This window comes from Sminthopsis crassicaudata, chromosome 5, assembly GCF_048593235.1.
Source record: "Sminthopsis crassicaudata isolate SCR6 chromosome 5, ASM4859323v1, whole genome shotgun sequence".
Lineage (NCBI taxonomy): Eukaryota > Metazoa > Chordata > Mammalia > Dasyuromorphia > Dasyuridae > Sminthopsis > Sminthopsis crassicaudata.
In genome coordinates, this window is record NC_133621.1 from 70,458,092 (window position 1) to 70,481,814 (window position 23,723).

At 32.1% G+C, this 23,723-nt stretch overlaps 1 protein-coding gene across 1 annotated transcript in view; it reads left to right on the forward strand.

Annotated features, from left to right (window-relative positions):
- CREM (cAMP responsive element modulator) overlaps positions 1-23,723 on the forward strand; it is a 69,241-nt gene that overhangs the window by 12,446 nt on the left and 33,072 nt on the right. Inside the window, 3 exon segments of the mRNA XM_074267127.1 lie at positions 1,213-1,232; positions 1,235-1,335; positions 18,834-18,980. Coding sequence (XP_074123228.1) covers positions 1,213-1,232; positions 1,235-1,335; positions 18,834-18,980 — 268 coding nt within the window.

A 23,723-nucleotide genomic window follows, 5' to 3' on the forward strand; every position in this document is an offset into this window, starting at 1 on the left:
AGATTAGTAAATAGGAAGCAAATGGGATAAGATTAAAAAACTTAGAAGTCAGGTATCGGCAGAAAAGAAAAAGAAATGCTTCTTCTTAGTATTGTGGAGGACGACTATTTAAGAGCCTTTATTTCAATCAAAGTTATGAATGATCTACTTAAATTTTATATCTCTTTTAAATAACTTTTGTGGAAAACATGGCAAAAAGTGGTAAAGCAGTAATATAAAAACAGGAAGATAAAATTGAAAATGATAATTTTATCATTATTTTATTTATTATTATTATTGCTAAGGCAATTGGGGTTAAGTGACTTGCCTAGGGTCACACAGCTAGGAAGTATTAAGTATTTGAGGCTAGATTTGAACTCAAGTCCTCTTTCCTTCAATGCAGATGCTCTATCCATGGTACCACCTAGCTAAAATGGTCATTTTAAAAGTGGATTGTTACATGTTTCATTTAGTGAGTTTGCCATTTAAGAGTTTTAACATTTTTACTTTTTAACTTTAAAGAGACTTATTATAGGATTACTTACTTCTTTAGATAAAAATTCAGGATGCTAATTTATTCATTTCAATTAAATTTAAAAAGAAACTGAAAATATTTAAAGAAATATACCTATAAAAATACATTTCTTAAAACTGACAAACTTTATTACATGGTAGGACTTGTCACTGTGTAAGTAAAATAATTAAGTTTATCTTGTTCTAATACTATATTATCAGACAGTTTGAATAAATGATGAATAAATTATTTTCATACAATAGAGATGGCTTTAACTTCATCTGTAAAGTGAGGGGAATAGACAATACCATCAAGTTCTAAATTATGATGTTATCTATCCATATCAGTGTAATAACAGTAATATCTCATTTATGTAGAGTTTTATAATTATAAAAGACTTTCCCACCTATCTTTGGAAAACTTGTCATTTAAGTTTTGTTATAAATAAGGAGTAAGCCTACAGTTTCAATCATTCAGCTGTAGATGTTCATAGAACTTTTTTTTTTAAATCTGCTTTCCATGGGCGACGTCAATAGAATAGTTTGTTTGGAATTGGGAGATTTAGCATTTGTACAATATTGATACATTCTGTAGGATTGAGTATTCACTTTGTTAAAAAAAAATTTCCACAAATGAAATTGTAAGTGTCAAACATAAATAGCGATTCTTTAATTAGGTCTATTAATGTTTTCTTTTTGTTGTTGTTATTTACTTTTCAGACAAATGACCATGGAAACAGTTGATCTCAGCAGGATGGAAGTGTAACAGATTCTGTAACAGACAGTGATTCTGCTCATGTACAGACTCAGACTGGTCAAAATTCTATTCCAACCCTAGCTCAGGTAAATTAGAATAAAAGCAATAGACAGAAACTAACAAAATTGAAAATATGGAAATAAGAGCTTTGATTCTATACTTGTCATTTTCTTGCAGATAATCTTTATGAAGTATATTCTTAGATGGTTATTTCTAATGCACATGTTAAAGGAGGAATATTTATATTTTAATGGGCACATGATAGCAAAAAATTTAAAACTTCCATAGAAGAAAAAAACAGCAAGAAAAAGAGTATAATCCTTACAAAACATTCAGAAAGAAGGTTGATATACATTTGCCATAATAAGCATTATGTAACAGGAAATTGAGTTATTTAGCTTTTTGACTTTTTTTGGTTTTAACTTCCAGTTAACTTTTATTTTCTTTGACTTTATTGATATTTGAACATGAATATAAATTAGTGGGTCTGACTATTTAGTACTCTAAAAATTATCCTGAAGGAGAATTTTTTGGAGGTTGAGGTAGGTTTTTAGGGAAGATTAAACTCCTTGCAGGTAGCAATCAATCAAGAATTTATTTGCTCTGAGCTAGAGACTGTTGCTACACACTGAAAATAGGTACAAAAACAATAATGGAACAGTCTTTGCCTCATGGAGTTTGAATTCGACTTGAGGAGTTACCATGAGTGCAAATAAATATATCTAAAATACAGTGTCCCAAAAGTCTCAGTTCAGTTTAAAATGATTAAGATTTATTTCTTTTTTCAAAACAGAAGAACTCCAAACCAGGATTTTCATATATAAAGTGGAACACAAATGAAGAATGAGTGTATATAATTAAATGTGAATTTCAAAATTGGCTAGTGTTCCTTTTCTTCCCTTACTTTCAAAATTGGCTGTTTGTTTTTGTTTTCTATGCATTTAAAAAAATAATTTAATCCCCAATTTGTTTCCTTTTTTAAAAGGGGCATGATTGATACTTCCTTAACTCCAACGTCCTTCCCAATTAAAAGCAGGGGGGAAAGCTCTCAAACTTTGTAACAAGTAAACAGTCAAGCAATAAGTGTAGTCAAGTAAGATGGCAACCCTGTCCAAAAATTTTATGTTATGTTTCCTCCTGCATCTTCACCTCTTAGGAGGCAGGGTAACATGAATCATCTTAGGTACTCTGGAGATATGGTTGATAGTTGTTTTATTGAATATTTTTAAATATTATACAATGTTACCATTCTTGTGTAGATTATTCTCCTGGCTTTGCTTTCTTCACTTAGCATAGGTTGTACTTCCCAGGAGTCTTTGAAATCATCTATTGTCTTTTCTTAAGCCACAATAATATTCCCATATATTTATACACCACAGTTTAACCATTTTCTCCATTTACAATCTCCCCCCCCCCCTTTTTTTCCTTTTAAGGACCATTCCCTAGTTAAGGATGAGGAAGTTTGTTTTGCTTGTGAGTGTTCATTCCCAGTATTATCCTTTCATTATACTAACCTTCCTCCATTTCTGCCTCTTTTCCTGTTAAATTTAATTTTATTTCTAGTCCATATTATGTGTGGGTGTTCAAATTGCCATTGTCTAGTTCAGATAAGGCAGAGGGTCATTTATTTATTACTCCAATCCTGACATATTTATTATGAGGAAAAGTAATTTTCATAGCTCTTTTTAACTTTTCACATTAATGCATTCCTTCTATTTTCTTTTCCCTTTCCCCTCTTAAAAGCCTCAGAACAAAACCAACTCAGCCACCTATTCCAAGTTTTTGCTTTTTTTCTTATTTAAAACTCTAATTAAAATCTTTTGAACACATTACATTTCTAAAGGGACACTTTTATTTTCTCCCTGTTGGAATATTGGAAACAGTCCTTTCTAATTGCACCAATAAGTTTATCTTTTCTAGTTCCCTGCCCCCCACTCTTGTATTTGTATCTCAAGATCTTACTAAGATATGGATCCTGAAAGCCTGAAAATGCTCTATTTCATTAAAGATTTATTTTTATTTCTTTAAGACTACACTAAGCTTTGTGAGCAAGTTAGTAGTAAAATTATTTTTTGCCTTTTGGAATATTGTATTCTGAGTTCTGTTCTTTATAGCAGAAGCTTTCAAACTTAAGGGATCCTGAATGATTCATCTACCTAAATTTAGTCCAATATTCTAGTATGTCAAAATCCTTTTTGATCTTCTATTGTATATTACATTCATTATCCCTCCAAATTTTGTGTTGTTTTTAGATTTGTTGAATAATATTCTCTGCCATTGTTCAGGTTATTGATAACAGTGTTAGGCAGCACAGGGCTCAAATCTCTTTGATTCTGGAGACTTTCTACCTTGTTTTTGAAATGTAAGCAATTACTCTTTAAATCTGGACAATTCTGAATTTATCAGGTTATCTTATTGTCATACATCAACATATATCTGTCTTATTCACAGAACAGTATTGTATATTTTATATGCTATATAAAATCTAGGTGAATTATATTCTTAGCATTCTCCTTATGTATTAATTTGGTAATCTTTTCAAAACAGAAAATGAGTTTAGTCTGACATGATCTGTTCTTGATGAAACCAGGCTTGAGGTCTTGAGTGAGAATTCAATAATTAAAAAAATACTCACATCTATATTTACATATTTCTCAATGAACCAATAAACTTTTTTTTTCTAAATACTTTGTGATTTCAGTTCATCCACAATAGATTTTGAAATTATTTAGCAATTCAAATTTAAAATTAATTTTTTTTGTAGTAGACATATAAAAATTATTTAATAAAAAAAAGTAGAAATAGCCATAACAACTAAGAAATTATAAGTAGAAATCACTCAAAGATAATGAAAAAAAGTAAAGGTAAAAATGAATAACATGTTAATAATTATCAATTTATGTATTTAAGCCTTTAGAATATACTAACTTTGTATATAAATAGCTTTTACATATGTTCTTTTTTGATTATTTCTGTACAGTAAGGTAGGTATTCCAGATAAATATGGAAACTGATTTGACCCAAGCATTACAGTTAATAAATGGCCAAGTTGTAATATGAATCCAGCTCTCCTGAGTTTATGCTCTCTAAAATATAGAAGTGAATATATTGATTACTGTTTCAATAAATTTGGATATACAGGGGGAAAAGAGAATGGAATATTAAGTTTTTTTAAATAGTATTTTATTTTTCCAAATACATGCAAAGATAGTTTTGATCATTTACCTTTGCAAAACCTTGTGTTCCAAAATTTTCTCCCTCTCTTGTCCCTTCCCAAAAACAGCAAGCAATCCATTATAGGTTAAACATAGGCAGTTTTTCCAAACATATAACCATATTTGTCATGCTGAACAAGAAAAATCAGATCAAAGGGGGAGAAACATGAGAGGAAAAAATAAACAACAACAAAAAGGAGAAAATAGTGTGCTTGGATTCACAGTTCGACTCCACAGTTCTTTCTCTGGATGTGGATGGCACTTTTCCATCTTTGGAATTGTCTTGAATCACCTCATTGTTGAAAAAAGTCTAGTCCATCACAGTTAAGCAAAACAAAATCTTGTTATTGTTTACAATGTTTTCATTGTTCTGCTCACTTCACTTAGCATCAGTTTTTAATCTTTCCAGGTTTTTTCTGAAATTAACACAGTTCATCATTTCTTATAGAAAACTAATATTTCATTACATTCACATGTCATAACTTATTATGCCATTCCCCAATTGATGGGTATCCATTCAGTTTCTAATTCTTTCCTACTACAAAAATGCCTGCTATAAACGCTTTTGCATACATGGCTCTTTTTCCTTCTTTTATGATCTCTTTGGAATACAGACCCAGGAGAGAGAGAGAGAGCTAGATCAAAGGATAGCCCTGTGAGCATAGTTCCAAATTATTCTCCAGAATGGTTGTTAGTCAGTTGTGATTTAGAGCATTTTTTTCATATAGTTAGAAATAACTAATTTCTTCATCTGAAAATTGTCTCTTCGTATCCTTTGACCTTTTATCAGTTGGGGAATGTATCTTTGTCTCATCCTTTTTTTCATTTAGTGGCATATTACCATGGGAATATTAGTAGTGAGGTCTTTGCTACCAACCATTGATGAGCATTGAAAGAATTGGTTAATTTTCCCAATTTGATAAACTGTGATCTCTTTTGTCTATTCAGTTCTGGATTCATTGACTATCCTTTTTGCCCATCTAAGTTCTGCGTTTTTAATGGACCAGTTCCTTCCATTGCATTATTTGGCTACATTCCATGATTTGGGCAGTATGAATTTTTCATCTACTTGTTTTTTCCATTGAAAACCAATTGGATGGACTAAGATTTTGAAATACTATGACTTAGGAAATTTTCAAATGTTCTGGGAGTTTATATCATTAGTATAATGTTATCTGTGCATGAGAGCACAGATTTAGAGAAACTGGCCATCTCTATTTTTTTGCTTGGACTTTACTCAGTATCCTTCATGACTAGATAACATCTAAGATGAACATCTTTCTTTTTTAATACCCATAATAAGAAAACCATTGAATGAAGGGCTTATGTGATCTTTCCTCAACATGCCTTTCAGTCTTATTACATACCCATTATTTCTATCCACATTGTGGTCTAACCAAACTGGCCTTTAACTATTCCTTAAACATGGAATTCCCATAACCACCTTTGTACTAACTAACCATGCTTCCCATTTGGAAAACATTCCTTTCTCTCTTCAGCCTCTTGGAATTGATTATTTCCTGTAGAACTCTGCTCATGAGGGTAGTAACACCTTCTCCATGAAACTTTTTCTGATTTTAACTTCCTCCCCACAAGTTATTAGTGCCTTCTCTCCTCCAATTACTTTGTGTATACATACATCCAGACCCCCACACCTGTGTCATGTGTTTGTGGGTGAGAGAGAGATTCTTAAAGGCAGGGAATGTTTTTGTTTTGTTTTGGTTTGGTTTTTTTGCCTCTACATTCATAGCAATCAAGCATAGTTATCTGACATATAACAGGCACTTCATAGAAAATATTTGTTGATGGATTGCATGTCATAGCCTCAGAGTTGGAAGGTACTTTAAAGGGTATCTAATTTAAGCTGTATCAGATTTGAATCCCATGCACAGCATCTCCTGATCCTCCAGCATCATTTTAGATTCTAAAGGCTAAAGAGGAGGGGAATGCCCCATCCTTTTCTGAGGAGATCATCTTATTTTTTAGGTAGATGTACTATTTGGAAATACTTGCTTACATAAAGTTTACAGTAATCGGTGTTATTCAATTCTATGTTGTAGGCAACTATCTGCCTTTTTTCAGCTTCTCCTAATTGTTCCTTATTTCTTTTCTTTTGCATATAAACAAAACAAGTTTAAGCCTTTTCCCACGTGCTACCTCTTAAATTCTTAGATCTAGTTAAATTCAGTAAATACTTATTAAATCCTAAGACAGTTACCATTTCCCTACCATCAATAGGATTTTATTTTCTCCATAACTCACAGTCAATTATGTAACTATAAAGATCTGATTTTCTCTGAAAGATTATCTATTTAAAGCCTATTTAATTACTTTAATTCTCTTCATGATACTCTCAATTTGCATTGATTTTTCTTATCTTTGTAAGAAAGAAAGTATGATGTGGCAATAATTGTTGACTTCTCAAGTGGCTTTTTCTGGCAAAACTGTTGTCTGCTTTTCTACTCTTTTGGAATCTTTCCCTCTTTGAGATAGTTTGGGGAAAAAAAAACAATCCCTGAACGTCTTTGAAATTGCTATATTTAATACTGATTTCTTGTTAATATATTTGGATCAAATCCAAGCCCCTCTTGCAAGTGCCAGTGACACTTCTTTGTCAGGTAATACAGGTACATTCCTTAGTATGATCTTCTGTTGATTTCACTTTTGTCCTGATCCAAAGAGATCACCTTGTTGTTTTTACTTGGAAATGTTCTTGGGATGATCAGGCATAATTCATGAGACCATCAAATTCAGAGGTCATCTAATTTAACCTCTTCATTTTAGAGATGAGGCAACAAACCCAGCTAGGTGAAGGAGTCCCCAAAGCCACAGATAATGAGCAACAAGCATGGGATTTTGGCCCATACTCTTAATTCCAAATCCAGTCCTATTTTTGCTGCATTGCACTTGATGGTGATCTATGCCAAGGAAGAGAATTATTTCTGTTAAGTTCCTCAGGGCAAGTATTGTAGCTAATAGATATAGCATATCAAACCACAATGCTCCATAAAATGATTAAGGATTTGGTTATATTCAGGACTTCAGTACCTCTTGAGCTTTATTTTTCTTCAGGATTAGAAATGTCACTTTCCTACTGGGGGCTTCGTAATTGCTCTAGAATTGAACTTACTTTTTGATCTTTAACATTGGTGAGAGATCAAGATACTTTTCCTATGGGATTCTTAGAATGGGAATGTCAAATTCAGATAGAAAAAGGGGCCATCAAAACATACATTGGGCTCCTTGTGAGTCAAGGAAAACCACATGTTAATATTAACAGTATTCTATTGTATTTTTATTTATTTTGTTAATTATTTCCCAGTTACATTTTAATTTGATTCCTGCAGTTGGCCTGCTAATTAAGTGTTTGATACCTCTGAGTTAATGAATAATAGAAATCCAGAAGTAGTGCTTTGGATTTTCATAGACATTTTAATATTTGGGGGGTTCTTTTATTAATAAAGACACTACAAAGCTAAAGCAAAAAAATAGAAGTATTTAAAAAACATTGTTACATTTGTTCTTACCGTGTATCATTTTTGTTCATAAAATGACCCTGAAAAGTTTTGTGAAAAAATTCAGACTAGAATTTAGATTGCTTAGCTTAATAAGAGGGGGGAAAAAGCCTAAAAAAAAAAAAAAATCCTTATAGCACCATCATAATATAATTGGGATATCAATGAATTTGGGGTCAAATACCCTGAGTTTAAATTCTTCAAATCTCTATTTTGTAACAGTGGATAAGTGTCTTAACTTCTCTAAGCCTCAGTTTTTTTGTCTACAAATTGTTGGGGGTTGGATTAGTTAGAATTTGAGGTCCAGTTCAGTTCTAATTTCTATGGTCCTATGACTATTAGAAGCTGCTTAAAATTGTAAACTAAGGGAATCGGAAAGATGACTTTTATCTAATAAGAATTGTACTGGAAATAATTTTTCTAACTTCACAAGCCAAAAATGGATTTATATACTTTAAAACATATTTTAAAAAATAGTTTTGTACAGATTTTTGCATTCACTCATTGTTTTAGTCACAAAGATTTTTGGAACATGGTTATTTCAAAAATATTGAAAGGTAGCAATGAATTATGTATACTGAATACATTCTGTGCTCCATGAAGTCCTGGTTTTCCAAAGTAAGTTATATTTATGGATTATCATTTCAATTTAATATTTTTCTGAGGTGAATACTGAATTATGTCTCAGTTTCTTAATCACAAATTGGGTGAGATAGGGAAATAAAATGAAATTAAATTGCCTTTTTTTTTTTTGTCATTGAATTAGTTGGTCTGTCCTTTCCTTCAGTAACAAAAAAAAAAAGGCTAAGCTTTTAAGGACTAATACACATTCCTATGAAATAATGAGATAAAAAATTACTAGGTTAGAGTTGGGAGCTTTTTTTTTTTTTTTAACATTCTAGTTTTTCCTAAGAATACTAGAGTAATTATTTTGGAACATAAGGTTTTGGAAGAGTGAATATTGAAAACTATCTTTGTATGTATTTTGAAAATAAAAAGCTATTAAAATATATTAACTCATTTGAGCCTCATTACAATCTTACAAGGTATATAAGTGCTGTGATTATCCTCATTTTTCAATTAAGGAAATTAAGGCAGACAGATTGAGTGATCTGCTCAGAGTTATACAACTAGTAAGTATCTTGAGTCCAGATTTGAACTTATTACCCTTCCTGGATTTAGGGTTAGCACTCCACTACAAGCCGAGTTGCCACAGTGATATTTCATGATCACAGTTTATCCATTTCCTACTTGATTTATATTTACTTTGCTTTCATTTCTTTTCTATAACAAAAGTGATGACTGCTCCAAAAATTTTGGTGTATGTAATATCTTATTATTGGTTTCCTTGTAGTATAAATCCAATAATGGAATCTACAGATTAAAGAATATGTACATTTTAATAATCTTATTTTCATAATATCAAATTGGTTTTTTTTTTTATTATATATATATATATATATATATATATATTTTATAATATTATCCCTTGTATTCATTTTTCCAAATTACCCCCCCTCCCTCTATTCCCTCCCCCCGACGACAGGCAATACCATACATTTTACATGTGTTACAATATAGTCTAGGTACAATACATGTGTGCGAATATCATCAAATTGTTTTTTATAAAATGATTGCACTAATTCACAGCTCCACCAAAAATATCAGTGTGCTTATCATCCCACAAACCCCTTCAGCATTGACTATTGCTGTTCTTTGTCATCTTTGCCAGTTTGCAGAAGGTGAGATTGAAACTGCCAGGTTGTATTGATTTGTTTTTTTTTTTTTTTTTTTTTTTTTTTTTTTTTTTTTTTTTTTGATGAGGCTTTCCCAGGGTCACTCTGTTAGGAAATGTTAAGTATCTGAGATCTCATTTGAACTTAGTTCTCTTGACTATAGGGCTAGTGTTTTACCTACTGCACCATCTAGCTTGCCTACATTTATTTTATTATTAGTAATGTAGAGCATTTCTTCTTGTAATAAGTTAAAATTGCAGTTCTTTTGAGAATCTTTTTCGTATCCATTGACTATTTGTCTATTGTGGAATGGCTATTAGTCTTATATATTCACTTCCAATCTCTTATCAGAGAAGTTTGATTCAGGATTTTTTCCATTTGACTGCTTTCCTTCCTGTCCTGGGCATTCTAATTTTGTTCAGAAACCTTTTCTGTTTCATGCAAAGTAATCTATTTGTCTTTTGTAATTATCTTATGCTTTTTTAAAATTAGGAATATATCTCCTCATAGTTGTAAGAAATATATGATCTGCTTCTTTCCTAAATTTTTAATAATATGGTCTTTAATATTGAGGTCACACTTACTTAGAATGTAGTATGGAATATGGTGTAAGGTAGAACTGGGTTCTAACATTTTGGGGGGAGGTGAAGTGGAATAAAGTAGAAGGAATAATAAATACACATGTTTTTCAAATATGTATTGGAACTGCTGACAGAGATTAACATAGAATGAAGGTTTGAGAAATCAAATCTAGAAGGATTCTGGGACATCTTTAAGAAAATTGATAGGATCATAGAATTTGAATAGTTTTACTCAGGTCCAGAGTGGTTAAGGACCTGTTCAGAGTTACACACTTACTAAGTGACAAAACTCCAGATTCTGAGGTGTTTTTTTGTTTTTGTTTTTGTTTTGTTTTTTTGCATCACTCTGTGATATTTTTTTCTGTTCATAATATAAATTTTCATTTTACTGTCGGTAAGTTTTGTATTTGAACATTTAGAAAAAATGTTGAATCCAATTGATAAGACTATAGATAACTTTTCTCTTTAAGGCCATTTTTTTTTTTTTTTTAATACTGCATATAATCCATATTAGATGATCGGTGAAGAAATTAAATGGGATCAGGCCATTCAGTTTACTGGTTGCTCTGTAACAGGTGAATTAGTTTAGTATTGATGAGGCTTAGGTTTTGGGATTCCCTTTTGTCAGGGAACCAAATGGAGAGGTTTAGATTTAGGGAACCAAATGAGATTAGGGTTCCTGGTGGTCAGGGAGTTAAATGATATGGTCTAGTGGTAGGTTTGGGGTTCAGGGAACCAAATGGAGAGGTTTGATTCCCCCTACACTCCTTTGGGATTCGGCACAAGGGTAGGAGTTTTGGGGAACCCCCTTCTAGCAGCACAGAGATTCTCTGTAAAAGAATTTACAAATCCGAAAAGGCTAGTCTGATAGAAGTTTATTATTGGCATGGGGAAGACAGCCTTTACTATGCAAGAACAGAAAGGTTGAATTCCTTAGTGGAGGAGTTCTGCCAGAGATGCATAAAGTCTTCTTAGGGAAATAGGTGAGGATAAAGAGGGTAGCACCGGAAGAGAATATTATTCTAGAGGGCAGAAGTTTCTATGGCATAGCATGGCATGTCAGGACCTCTCTGCAAAGAAATGAGTTTTTAGTTGTTATTTTTATAAGGAAGTCTTTGGCTATATTCCAAGCCCACTCCATGGAATGCTGGGCTAATGAATGGAGTTCCAAATTGGCTGTTTTATCTACAAGCTGAATTTCATTAGAATTGAATGAGTCTCTTTAGTTCAATAGGATTGGTATCTCCAGATCTGAACTCAACCAGCCCCACCTAAGTTACAGAATGAAGCTGCTTGTCCTTGGGTAGGGTCTTCACCTTGGTAGGATTCAAGGAGAATTTGTCCTTCAAGGAGTTTTAGAGTTTCTGAATCCCTTCTTCCATATCACTAAGACTTTCCTTTGAGTAGCCATTTTTAACAAGGCTATCTCCCTAATTTTGGCATGTATCACACATCTTGATTTATCATTAGAAATAACCAGTTTTGTTTTTTTCTTTTTTAACTCCAGACTCTGATGAAGTAATCCTTCTTGCCAAAGGAAGTCTTCTCTCTACATGTTTTTTTTTTTTGTTGTTGTTGTTGTTGTTTTGTTTTGTTTTTTAGCTTCCCTTTTTTCTAATCTTCAGTTTCTTATCAAGTGGTTCCTTTCCTGCTGCCTATAAACACTCCTAAGTTTCTCCCATCATGAAAAATCTGTTAGCAGAATCCACCACTATGGTTCTTTCTTTCTCAAACTACTTGAAAAATCTGTACTCATTGATTTTGCTTCACAATTCAAATTCTTCCTTGTAGGCTTACTATTTAACTGAAACCAGACTATAAATAGACTGGTGATGATTAGATCTAATAATCTAAAGGCCTTTTCTCGATCTCAGCTCTTTTTGATCTCTTTCAGCATTTAAATTGTTGACTGCCCCTTTCTTCTGGATAGTTTACTACTTTATGGGTTTTCTTGAAGTATGAGGTTTTCCTCCTACCATGTGACTATTCCTTCTATCTCCTTTGCTGATTTGTTGTCTTTATAATAATTACTTGTAGTATACCTCAAGACTGCTTCAAATTCTTTTTTCTTCTCTTCCCATACTTTGCCAATTAGTAACCTCATCATCAACTTACATGGATTTATTCTTACTAATCTGATAATTTCTATATCTATAAACAACAATGCACCTTATAATAACTTCTGCTTATCTTGAACTACTTGCATTGGATATTTCAAACTTAACATAATAGAGGCAGAGCTTATTATCTTTGACCCCAAAAATTGCCTTCTAAACTTCATTATTTCTGTGAGGCACTCTTCTTTGCTCTCATATATTCGATCACTTACCCAGTTTTTCAGATTCTTATAGTATCTCTCCCAACATTCTCTCCACTCACACATACACTATCTTATATATACTATCTGAATCTTAGTGCAGATCTCTCATCATTTCCCTGTTCACTTATTGCAAAGGTTTCTTATTGGCCTTCCCATCTTGCTATTCCAGCTTTCAAAGTAATTTTCCTTAAACACAGATCTAATCCTTTAACTTCCCAATTGAAAAAAGATCCATTGGCTTCCCTACTACCTTGTAGATGAAATATAAAATATTTGGCTTTAAAGTCCTATAGTAATTCTCTCTAGCCCATCCTTGCAGCCTCAATGGCATTATTATTCCCACTTCCAGCCAAATTGGCCGCCTTTGTGTGTCATATTTGATATTTCACCTCCTACCTCTATGCCTTTGTTTTGGCTATTTTCCCAAGTCCAACAAGGCATATGCTTCTTCCTTAGCTTCGTATCTTAAGAATTTCTCTGTTTCTGGAAGATATAGCTCCTTATGTTTAACTACTTGGTATTTATTCACTTTATGTTTATACTGTATGTATATTTTATATATTATTGTCTTTCTCATTAAGATGTAAATTCTAATGTACATTTGAGTAGAGGTTGTGACATCCTTTGTATTTTTATCTCACTGACTTAGCATGGTATCTGGCATATTATAAGTAGATATTTTCATCAGTACTTGTTAATTGTTTAAAATCTTAAGTTTTCTTTAAGTCTTGAGTCAGACTTAACCTTCCATAAGAGACTTAATCTTCTATTCTTTGCTGGTGATTTTCTACAAAATTACTTGACTATATACGCGCACACACACACACACACACACACACACACACACACACACACACACACGTACATGTGTGTGTAGGCACATATATGTGTGTATGTATATATATATACATATATATGTGTGTGTATAGATGTATTTATATGTGTATATATATATATATATGTACCTTTTTTCCTCTGAATATATTATAAGCACTTTGAGAGAATAAACTTAGGGCAAACATATATCGTATCCTATCCCTATTTCCTGGCACAATGCCTAGAACATAGTACATAATAAATACTTCTTGGTGGGTTTTTTGTTTTATTATGTCATCATAGATAAATCTTGTAAACTGATGATATCTTTAGAGATATAAATTGTTTTCCTCCATTCCCTTCTATTCCTTCACATGCCCATTCCCATAATCAAGTTCAGACTACCAAGGTATTTCTTAAAACTCTATAAAACAAATGATTGTTTCTGCTGACATTTTATATGTGTGTATTTTTTTTTAATCTTAAGGGTTGAGTTTATTTTTCAAAGTTGTAATTATACCATTTTATTTCTATAAATTAGAAGAGTGATTTTTTTTTTTTGAGCATTACTTTTATTTAGCCAATTTTAAATAGGTGTTTTCCTTCATAATTTTATCATCACACAAATGTAAAAATTAGATTAAAATATTTTAAAGTTAATATTCTCAATTACATAATTTCTGAACTCATTAGTATTTCCTCATCCTCCCATCTTACTCTTCCTCAATAGCAATTGTTTCTGAGGATAGGCAGGAAAACCTCTTCAAAACATCCTAGTCTGTTTTGCAATTTATATTTCTGTGCTAGTAGCAAACAATTACAAAACCATTTTTATGGGAGCAGAAAGAAGATATGGCTAAAATGAGGATTCCTTCAATGTTTCTTTCCTCTTGACCTTTTTTTGGGGGGGGAGGGCTGCGCTCTACAAAAGGCACAAATGATATATCCCTTTCCAAATTTTTGATATGGGGAAAATGAAACATTTTTGTATCTCATGTATTGCTTCTACTTGTAATACTTTTGTTTTTAGTCATCTCAGAATTGAGGAATATTTTTGTTAACTGTTTTTAATACTGGAATTGTGATAGCTTTTTAAATTACAAGTTGAACCCTGTTAATATAATTTCATTATTTTTACTTGAAATCAAATAGGCATTTGATTCCTTGGTCACAGGGTTAATACAAGAATTTAGTTGACAGTAGTGCTGACACATTTTTTACTTTATCAGCTCCCTTAAAGTACAGGCCTCTGTGACATTTGAAGGTACATTGTGACATCACAAATCCATCTTCAGGGAACCTAGCAACAGATTGGATGTAGTCTATTAGGTCTAAATCAAGTGCTGTGTTACAACATTGTGAGGTTTCTCCCAGTTATAAGTGTCATTAATAGGATTTTTTAAATTGCAAAGCCAAGTAAGGCTGTAAATCGCATCATCTAATTTATCTCTTCAGATTAACTGTCTATAGTGGGGTTTTCAGTGGATGTGGTGGCATCAGCATAATCTATGTTTCAGGCATCACACACAGGAGGACTGCTCTTTAGGGGATCTAGAAAAAAAGGTAAACTACAAACCCATTATGGGTTAAACAGATCACTTTATACATCTTTTGGGCAACATTCTTATTATAAATAAAGACATACAAATTAACAAGGTTTTTATTTGTGAATATGACTTATGTTTTAAGTGACTAAAAAATCTTCATTTAATTTTCATTTTAATGTGACTATCTGGAGAGCGGTGAATTTACATGAATGTATCAAGCTATTTGCTTATAAAAATCTTGGAGTGCACATTTGATATTTGAATCTCTTCCCCTTATTTATGCATATTCTTTGGATTCAGACATAATAATCTATTTTTATTAAGATCTCACTTGCCTCATTCCAAAGCATGGAATTCCAGTTCAGTTTTTCATTCGTCAAAAGCTGATTATTTTTTATTTTGATGACTTAGTTTTTAACATTTTTCCAAGTTCCTGAAATAGAAGCATTTGAAAGAAGTGTCATTTTTCTTTCTGCAATATTAGTGGGAGTTTCAGAGAAGACTATCAGAGAAAGCTCTTAAGAGTAGAATCTCTGGTATTAATGCAGGAACTTTTGTGCTTTTAAATGTGCTTTTAAAATAGCTTTTTGCTACTATTACTCTTTTTAGAAAAAGAGTCCTTTAAGAATAGATTTCCCAGAGTGCTTCTTTGAGATAAAGATCTGCTTCCCACTCTGATCTATCTTCTGAATCACAGTTCTATAATAGTCCCTTTATTGGATTTTTCATTTGGATATACCACTGTCACTTAAGTTTCTAAAATTGAGTTAATAATTCTTTCTTACTCTCCCCTCCCCACTTTTTTTTTTTTTTTTTTTTAATGATTGCCCAATTTTCCCCATCAAATCATCTTTCATTATTGCTATAACCATTGTAGTTTAGTCTCCCTCATGCCCTGGATCATTGCAGTAATCCCCTATTTGGCCTTTTTGCCCCAAGTCTTGTCAGTTTCCAGTTCATTTTATATTTCAGTACAGATATATGGTGGTGGTTCAGTTGTGTCCAACTCTTTTTGACTCCGTGTGCCATAGAACTCCAATACTACCTGGAATTTGTTTGGCAAGCATAATGGAGTGGTTTGCCATTTCCTTCTCCAGTGATTTAAGGCAAATAGAAGTTAAGTGAATTGCCCATAGCTTACACAGCTAGTTAAGTATTTGAGGTTGGATTTGAACTCAGGTTTTACTGATAGTAGGACCGGCACTATCTAGCAACCTAGCTGTCTCCAATAGCAGATTAATCTTCTTAAATATTTGATTTTTTAAAAAATCACATCATTTTTTTGTTCAGAAATTTTCCATGCTTCCCCAATGACAATAAGATAAAGATACAAAACATAAATACTTTATTTAGGTTGACATTAAAACATTCACCATAGTCTGGCCCAGATCTTCTTTGTGTCATTATATTCTCTAAAATAAAAAAGTCTATTTAAATTGGGTTAATGTCCTCACTGTCCTATGAACATGCTTGCTCTGTGAATTCCCATTAGTACCCTAATTCATTCTTATTTCTCTGTATAAACCTTTTTCCCTCTACCACTTTTACTCATTCTTTAAGGGTCCAGGTCAAGGCCAAATTATGAAGTTTTCTTTGATCATTCTAGCCCTCTGCTTTGAACCCTACTATCTGGACTACATAATTTTGCTCTTAATGTATTCTTCCAAGCACCCCAGCTAAATTGTAATATCTCTTGGATCAAAGAACATATTTCATTCTTTTTTTCTGTACTACAGTTTAGCACAATGCTGAGCTCATGCCAGGGGCTGGGTAAAATGTAGGATTGGTAGGGAAATTTGCTTTTTGCAGGAAATCTATGATAAATACCAAATGTTTCATTTTACTTTCACTTTTGCTTTTATACATTTATTAGTATAACTGTGATTTCATCTGTGAAGGGGGAGCTTTTGGTGAGAAACTTTTTCCAATATAGATTAGTACTTTCTCTGCCATTTATATATCTGCTGATTGATGTGTGGTCCACATTTAGTCAGTATAATTAATGGTGGTGTGATATTTCATATACACAGAACATTTTTATTCATTTATTACTATAACTATGATTTCATCTGTGAAGAGGAGCTTTTGGTAAGAAACTTCTTCCAATATAGATTAGTACCTTCTCTGGAATTTATGGTCTTAGATCAGGATGGGGGAACATTTGGATATTTATAACATCATTCATGGGCTAAGCAAAATTAACAACTTATAGAACTCAAGCAATGGGTGGTTGTTGCACCTAGTTTTGGCTCATCATTGCTTGCAGTTGATTTACAAATGATTTTTCAGGCCTTATGTGGCTCATGGACTAGGCATTCCTCACCAAAAGGGTCATACAGAGTGTTCATCAGAAGGATCTCAGACTTTCTGATTCGACTTAGCATCCATCTATTATAAAACCCCATTCTTTACTTCATTATATTCAGAAAAGAAGTTTTAAAAAAAAATTAATCAAGTTGGATATGCTTAACTACCGATTGATGTGTGATCCACATTTACTATCAGGTATGATTAATGATGGTATAATATTTCATATACACAGAACATTTTCACATATGCCCATTTATTTTGTTTTTATAATAGTCTAGTGAGGTAGAAAGATGACTCTGTTTACCTGTCCTCTTAATGCCTAATGTCACATAGTATGTGTGATACCAGAAATTTGAATATGTTCAGTGTAAGATCCAATTGTCCTTTTCCTGATATTATTCTTCTCCTTTATCAGTCTTGAGAAGTGTTGGAAATTACAGATATCTGAGGAATAAGATCACAAAGTTTCTTTTAGGAGTGATTGTGACTCTTTGCAGCTCTGTGAATTCAGTGCTAGCTAGGCCCTTGGTTTTCTATAATATCTTGAAGGCTATAGGACTTGATCATTGTGGTTCTTTGAGAATTGCATGTCAAAGAGGCGCAAATGCCTCAAATTCAGTAGTAAGGCAAGAGAGGCGGCATAGCTTGCTGTTTTTGGGGGTATGTCTATCATCAAGGTGAGAGCAGCCTAGAAGTCAAAGGTTGTTTCTTAACCTTACCGTTTTATGGAAGGAATCTTTGTGTGTAAAAGAGTTGATTATTTTAAATTTCCTTTGGCAATAATATACTTTAACTGATGGAAATTTTTGTTGAGAGGACGTTGGCGGGGAGTGAAGAAAGAGGCAGTTTTTCTTCCCAGCATGGTCTGAGGTTATACAAAGCATTTGAGTTAAATGGGACAGGAAGGGGGAAAATCCTTCTGTTCCTTGTTTAAAGACCTCCTTAAGGAAGGTAGGGTTCTTGGTATTGCTTTTGGTGTGCATTAATTTGTCATTTTAATATATAGATCTGGCAGTACTGAAGCTACAGGGCATTGTCCTGTGATCAGAAGTACATTAGAATGTCATCAACTTGAGATTTTAAGAAACATTTATTAGAACAAAACAGATTTCTAAACTTAATTTTGGCTCAGCTTCCTCACTCTTAAAATATTAAGGTAAAAGGTGAGAATGAGAATTTAACACAGCATTGATCTTTCCTAAAGGAGGTTTGGTCTCTGTAGTGGTAAGGTGGTTTAACTGCCTTAGAATCCTTTGCTGGAAACATTCTCACCCCATCTAAGCATGGGAACTGAAAGTGTGAGGGTCATGGATTTTTTTTTTTAATCTCTATAGTATCAGAACAATTGTTCTAGGAAAATAATAATCTCCTAATGGTAAATATAGCAGGTGGTTTGTCTTTCTTTGCTAGCTTTAAAAAAAAAAAAGAAGAAATTAAAAAAAAAATTGGTCTTAACGATGAATAATGCCCAATTTTTGGTCATTGATACTGTTGTTTTGTTTTTATTATGACATTTTTATAATACTGAATGATCATTTTTGCAGGTTTCTGTAGCTGGATCAGGCACCGGAAGAGGCTCTCCAGCTGTAACTCTAGTGCAATTGCCTTCAGGTCAAACTGTACATGTCCAGGGAGTGATTCAGACACCACAGCCATCGGTTATCCAGTCACCACAAATACAAACTGTTCAGGTTAGCTTTCTTTCTGGATGACTTAGAACTTTCTTAGGTTTCAAGAAAAACATTACCTAAGTTGTTATTGTCTTTGTAGAGCTGTTCTGATTCAGTCTCTTCTTAGATGTTATAGAGGAGTTTGTGTTATTTATGAAATGTCATGCTTTGGTAGTTTAGGGCATTGATTTAGGAATTGGGATCTGTTCTTAGGGCTTAATTTGCAATATAATGCCAAATGAGGCAGCTAAGTGGAACAGTGGTGAGAAAGACTTGAGTTCAAATGCAGCCTCAAATACTAGCTGTCTGAACACTGGCCTCAGTTTCCTCATCCATAAAAATGAGTATAATAACACTGGTTAATAACTCAGGGTTGTTGTAAGGATCAAATTAGATGATATTTGTAAAGATCTTGCAAACCTTAAAGCGTTACAGAGATGGTAGCTATTATTAAATGATTTGGCTAACTTTGAGAATCCCATATGAAATACATTTAGTAAATATATTGGGATGATATGGTGATGGTGGTTTTTAGGAGTGTCATATTGTTACGTGGAGATAGTTGATTTTGAAGTTAGCATTTTCAGAAGTGATAGCTCAATTTACTTTGACACTATGCATTCTTGTTTTGCTCTCTTAAACACTTGAATTTTTTTATAATCTTAGCTATGGTCATGATATTTTCTAGAAAACATTTACTCAAGTAGGTCTTAAATCATTGATAACCTCTTGTGGCTAAAACTTCATATTCATTGTGATGTAAATTCCATAAAGGACTAGGAATGCTTATCCAAATATATTTATGTTCAGTTTACTCATTTTCTTTTAATTCTTTTTGGGGAATAAGTTTTTCTCTTTCTTCAATATTGCATTGACTATAAGAAGGAAACACGACTTGATATTTTTCATTCACATTCCTAAAATTTTTTTTTAAATGTATATCTGTTTTTAACATTATTTTTTATTTCCAGACATATCCCTCATCCTCTATCTAGTGAATCATCTATCTTCAGCAGCTTAATATTTTAAATTGTAGATAATGGCCTTTAATACTTTAAAGTTACCTTTGTGATTGTGCATTTTTTCTTATGCTATTCAAATTGCTCAGAAGAATTTGGCTCAAATCTATGCTCTCTATATTAGTAGATGATTAGCAGAAATTTAAAAGCTTTCTTGACTCCTTAATCTAAACTTTTCATCAGAAAAGATTTGTTTTTAAATTTTTAACTCAAAAGACATGTCATTCTTTATCCCTAATTTTTATATGACTAAAAGGCTTTATAAAGCCTTGGATAGGTTGGCCATTTAGTTGAGCAAATTAATGCATTTTCTTTGTATAAAGGTAAATCTGTAGAGCTTTTTAAAGAAAATAATTCGGTCTTAGGATTTCATCAGAATAAGGCATTTCCCAACATGGAAGCTACCTTTACTGATAGAGCTCAGCAGCTCCCCTGTAATGAGTATTATGTGGGCCATTCAGAAGTTAAAGACTTGACTAGGGTCACAAAAGTAATATATATCAGATAAAGGCCTTGAACTCGATTCTTTCAGAGTCCAAGGCCAGCCTTTGCCTCATAATCATACTGCCTTAAAATTTTTGCTAGAGAGATTGAGAAATTTTTCTGTGTGTGTGTGTGTGTGTGTGTGTGTGTGTGTGTGTGTGTGTATTCAGATCTTATAGTAATTTTTGTCAAAGTAAGTTACTTTATGCCTTTTTTTAAAAAAAAATTTTTTTTTTTTATTTTAACCATTTTTGGAAATACCCTTTCTTCCCAGTTAAACTTTCTCATATCTAAAAGGAACTGTTTAAAAACAACATCATCATAGTAATTGCATCTGAGAGTAGGTGCCTTGTTTCCCACCTCTATCAATAGAGAAAGGTGTATTTTTAATTATTTGTTCTTTAGGATACTGTAATTTTAGTCACTAAAAGTTGAGCCTAATTTTAATAGGGTTTTTTCATTTGAATTATATGTTTTGTTATCATTTCTATTTAATTTCACTCTGGATCAGTTTATATAGAACTTCCTAAATTTCTCAGAATTTTTCAGAGTTATACTTTCTTACTCTTTAATAATTCATTGCATTCATAAATGAATGTGGGGGGCAATTCCCCAATTGATATGAGGATTTAGTTATTCCAATTCTTTACTATTACAAAAAGTAGAATGTAGGACTATTTTGACATAGTATTATGTATCAGACTTTTTTTTTTTTTTTTTTTTTCGGTCTTTGACCTCCCTTGGCTATATGCACAATGTTAGGATCACTGAGTCAAAAAACTTGAACATTGTGATTTCTTAAATAATTTAAAATTCATAATCCAAAGTGTTTTAACAGCTAATAGCTCTATTAATAGCATATTCATTCATGTGCCTTTTTTCCCCTTAATCTGTTCAATATTGATTCTTTCCTCCCTTTTGGGGTCATCTTTGCCAGTTTGCCAAGTTCTGACATAAAATCTTGGAGTTTTGATTTGCATTTAAAGGAATCTAAAGTATGTTTTCCATTAATATTTTGCATTTTTTCTTTTGAAAAGTGGTTATCTATTGGCAAATGCCTCTGAATGTTATATTCTTGTCAATTCCCAATGTCTTGACTATGAGATTTATTAATTATATTTTTTCCCTCAATGTTTTTTTCTTTTGATTCTGTCTTATAATCAAAATTGCCTGTGATGTGTTTAATTTAAATAAATTAAATAATATTTCATTTCCCCCAATTACATGTGAAAACAATGTTTAACATTAATTTTTTTTTTTTTAAATTTTGAGTTCCAAATTCTATCCCTTCCTTCATCTCCTCCCTTGTCCTTAAGACAGTAATTATTGAAATCTGATATAGGTTATACATGTGCAATTATAAAATACATTTGCATATTGGGTTGTTTTTTTTTCCCCCCAAGACTTGCGCCAAACAAACAAACAAAAAACAAAGAAAGGAATTGGAAAAAATAGTATGCCTCAGTGCTAATTCAGATATCAGTTCTTTCTCTGGAGACAGTATCATTTTTCATCATGCGCTCTGAGGGATTGTTTTGGATCAATGTATTGCTGAGAATTGCCAGATCATTAAGTTTTTCATCATGTAATATTGTGATTACTATGTATTGTGGTTTGGATTACCTCACTTGGTATCAGTTCACACCATGTCTTTTATGATCATTTCCAGCCATTTTTCAGTTAAAGGTTTATCTCTTAACTATAGTTGTGAAAGACATTTCCTTTTATTCTCTAATTTTTGTTGTTTATATCTTGAGTTTATGGAGTATATCCATTTTATTCTTATGTCGTATGGTATAAGATGCTGGTCTAAATCTAACTTCCACTAAGCCGTTTCCCTATTTTCCCAGTAGTTCTTGTCAAAAAGGAAGTACTATTCTCCTTAATTTATGTTCTTTGGTTTGCTTTTTTCTATTTCTTTGTTTGTTGTTTTTTTCTTCCTTATCTCATTTGTTCCACTGATGTACTTTTATGTGTTTTTAATCAGAGTTTTGATTACTTTTGGTTATTTTCTTTCTTACAAACTTTTTTCTAGGTTATAGATTTCAGTTTTAATTGAATTATTCCAGTGAGACCTGAAACCATTCATATTGATTCTCTGAAATTGTGAGTCATTTCCAGGTCTGGATACACCTAAGAAGAAATAGTGAAGTTTGATCCCCTAAAATTTTTCATTTATTTTTAGGCTGTCACCAAAATTTTCAGAATTTAAAGATTTATGAGTGGTGCTGTTACTTATTGATGGTTATTAATATATATTAGGAAGTTGGTAGATTTTGATGCTCCATCAGAGATACTAGAATAATAGAAGCTTTTAAAGCTCAAATATTTTTTGAAACTTTACATAAGTTTCTCTAGATGGCATTTAGCCCTTCATTTTTTGTCTTGTGAATAAATTTCTTTTGCTGTTTTGAATTTTAAAATAAAGTTGATGAGATAGTTATGGCCACCCTCAAGATGGAAACATTGAGAAAAATGTATTATATTACAAGTATGGATTACTTCTTAATTTGAGCAACATACTTAAATTATACTACTTTATCTTGATAGGAATCCATGAATAGTTTGCAGAGCCTCCCTTATGACAGAATATCATGTGTCTGGAAGAATTTTTATGATTATATATGTGGGGTATTTATATGTACATGTGTGTATATGTTTACATACACATGCACATGTGCTATTCTAAAAAATTGTAGTTATTTTGATACTATACTGTCTGCTGGAAAATCAAATTTAATAATTTTTCATTCATTTCATTAAAGTACCTTTTCAAGTTATAAGTCTATATATCCATTTACATACATCTTTATGTTTTAGTTAATAAGTTTTTTTTTGTTTTTTGGAGTTTTTTTTGTCCATACAAAGTTTTGGCATTGGCATTATTAGGCTTAGTGCCATCATGTTGCTATAGCACTGAATTTATCTTTGTGTTTGATACTAATAATTACTCACATTTCTGTGATTGTCAAGAGATTGTAAGCTCTTTAGGGCAGGGGTTATATGGCTTTTGTCTTTGAATTCCCATTACTACCTCAATGTTTTGAGTATGCTAGGTGCTTATTAATGACTTAATTGAATTAATTAATGAAGTCAAGTTAATAATATTTTAATCTTTCTTCTCATTTAATTGTCAAAATGGTCCCCCTATTAAGAATTTCCTGTAATTTATATGATTGATTCAATGTTCAGAGTGATTGAAAGTTAATGTTTTAGAAATGGAATTTGTTACTGTATTTAATGTTATTAGATCTTAAAAGTA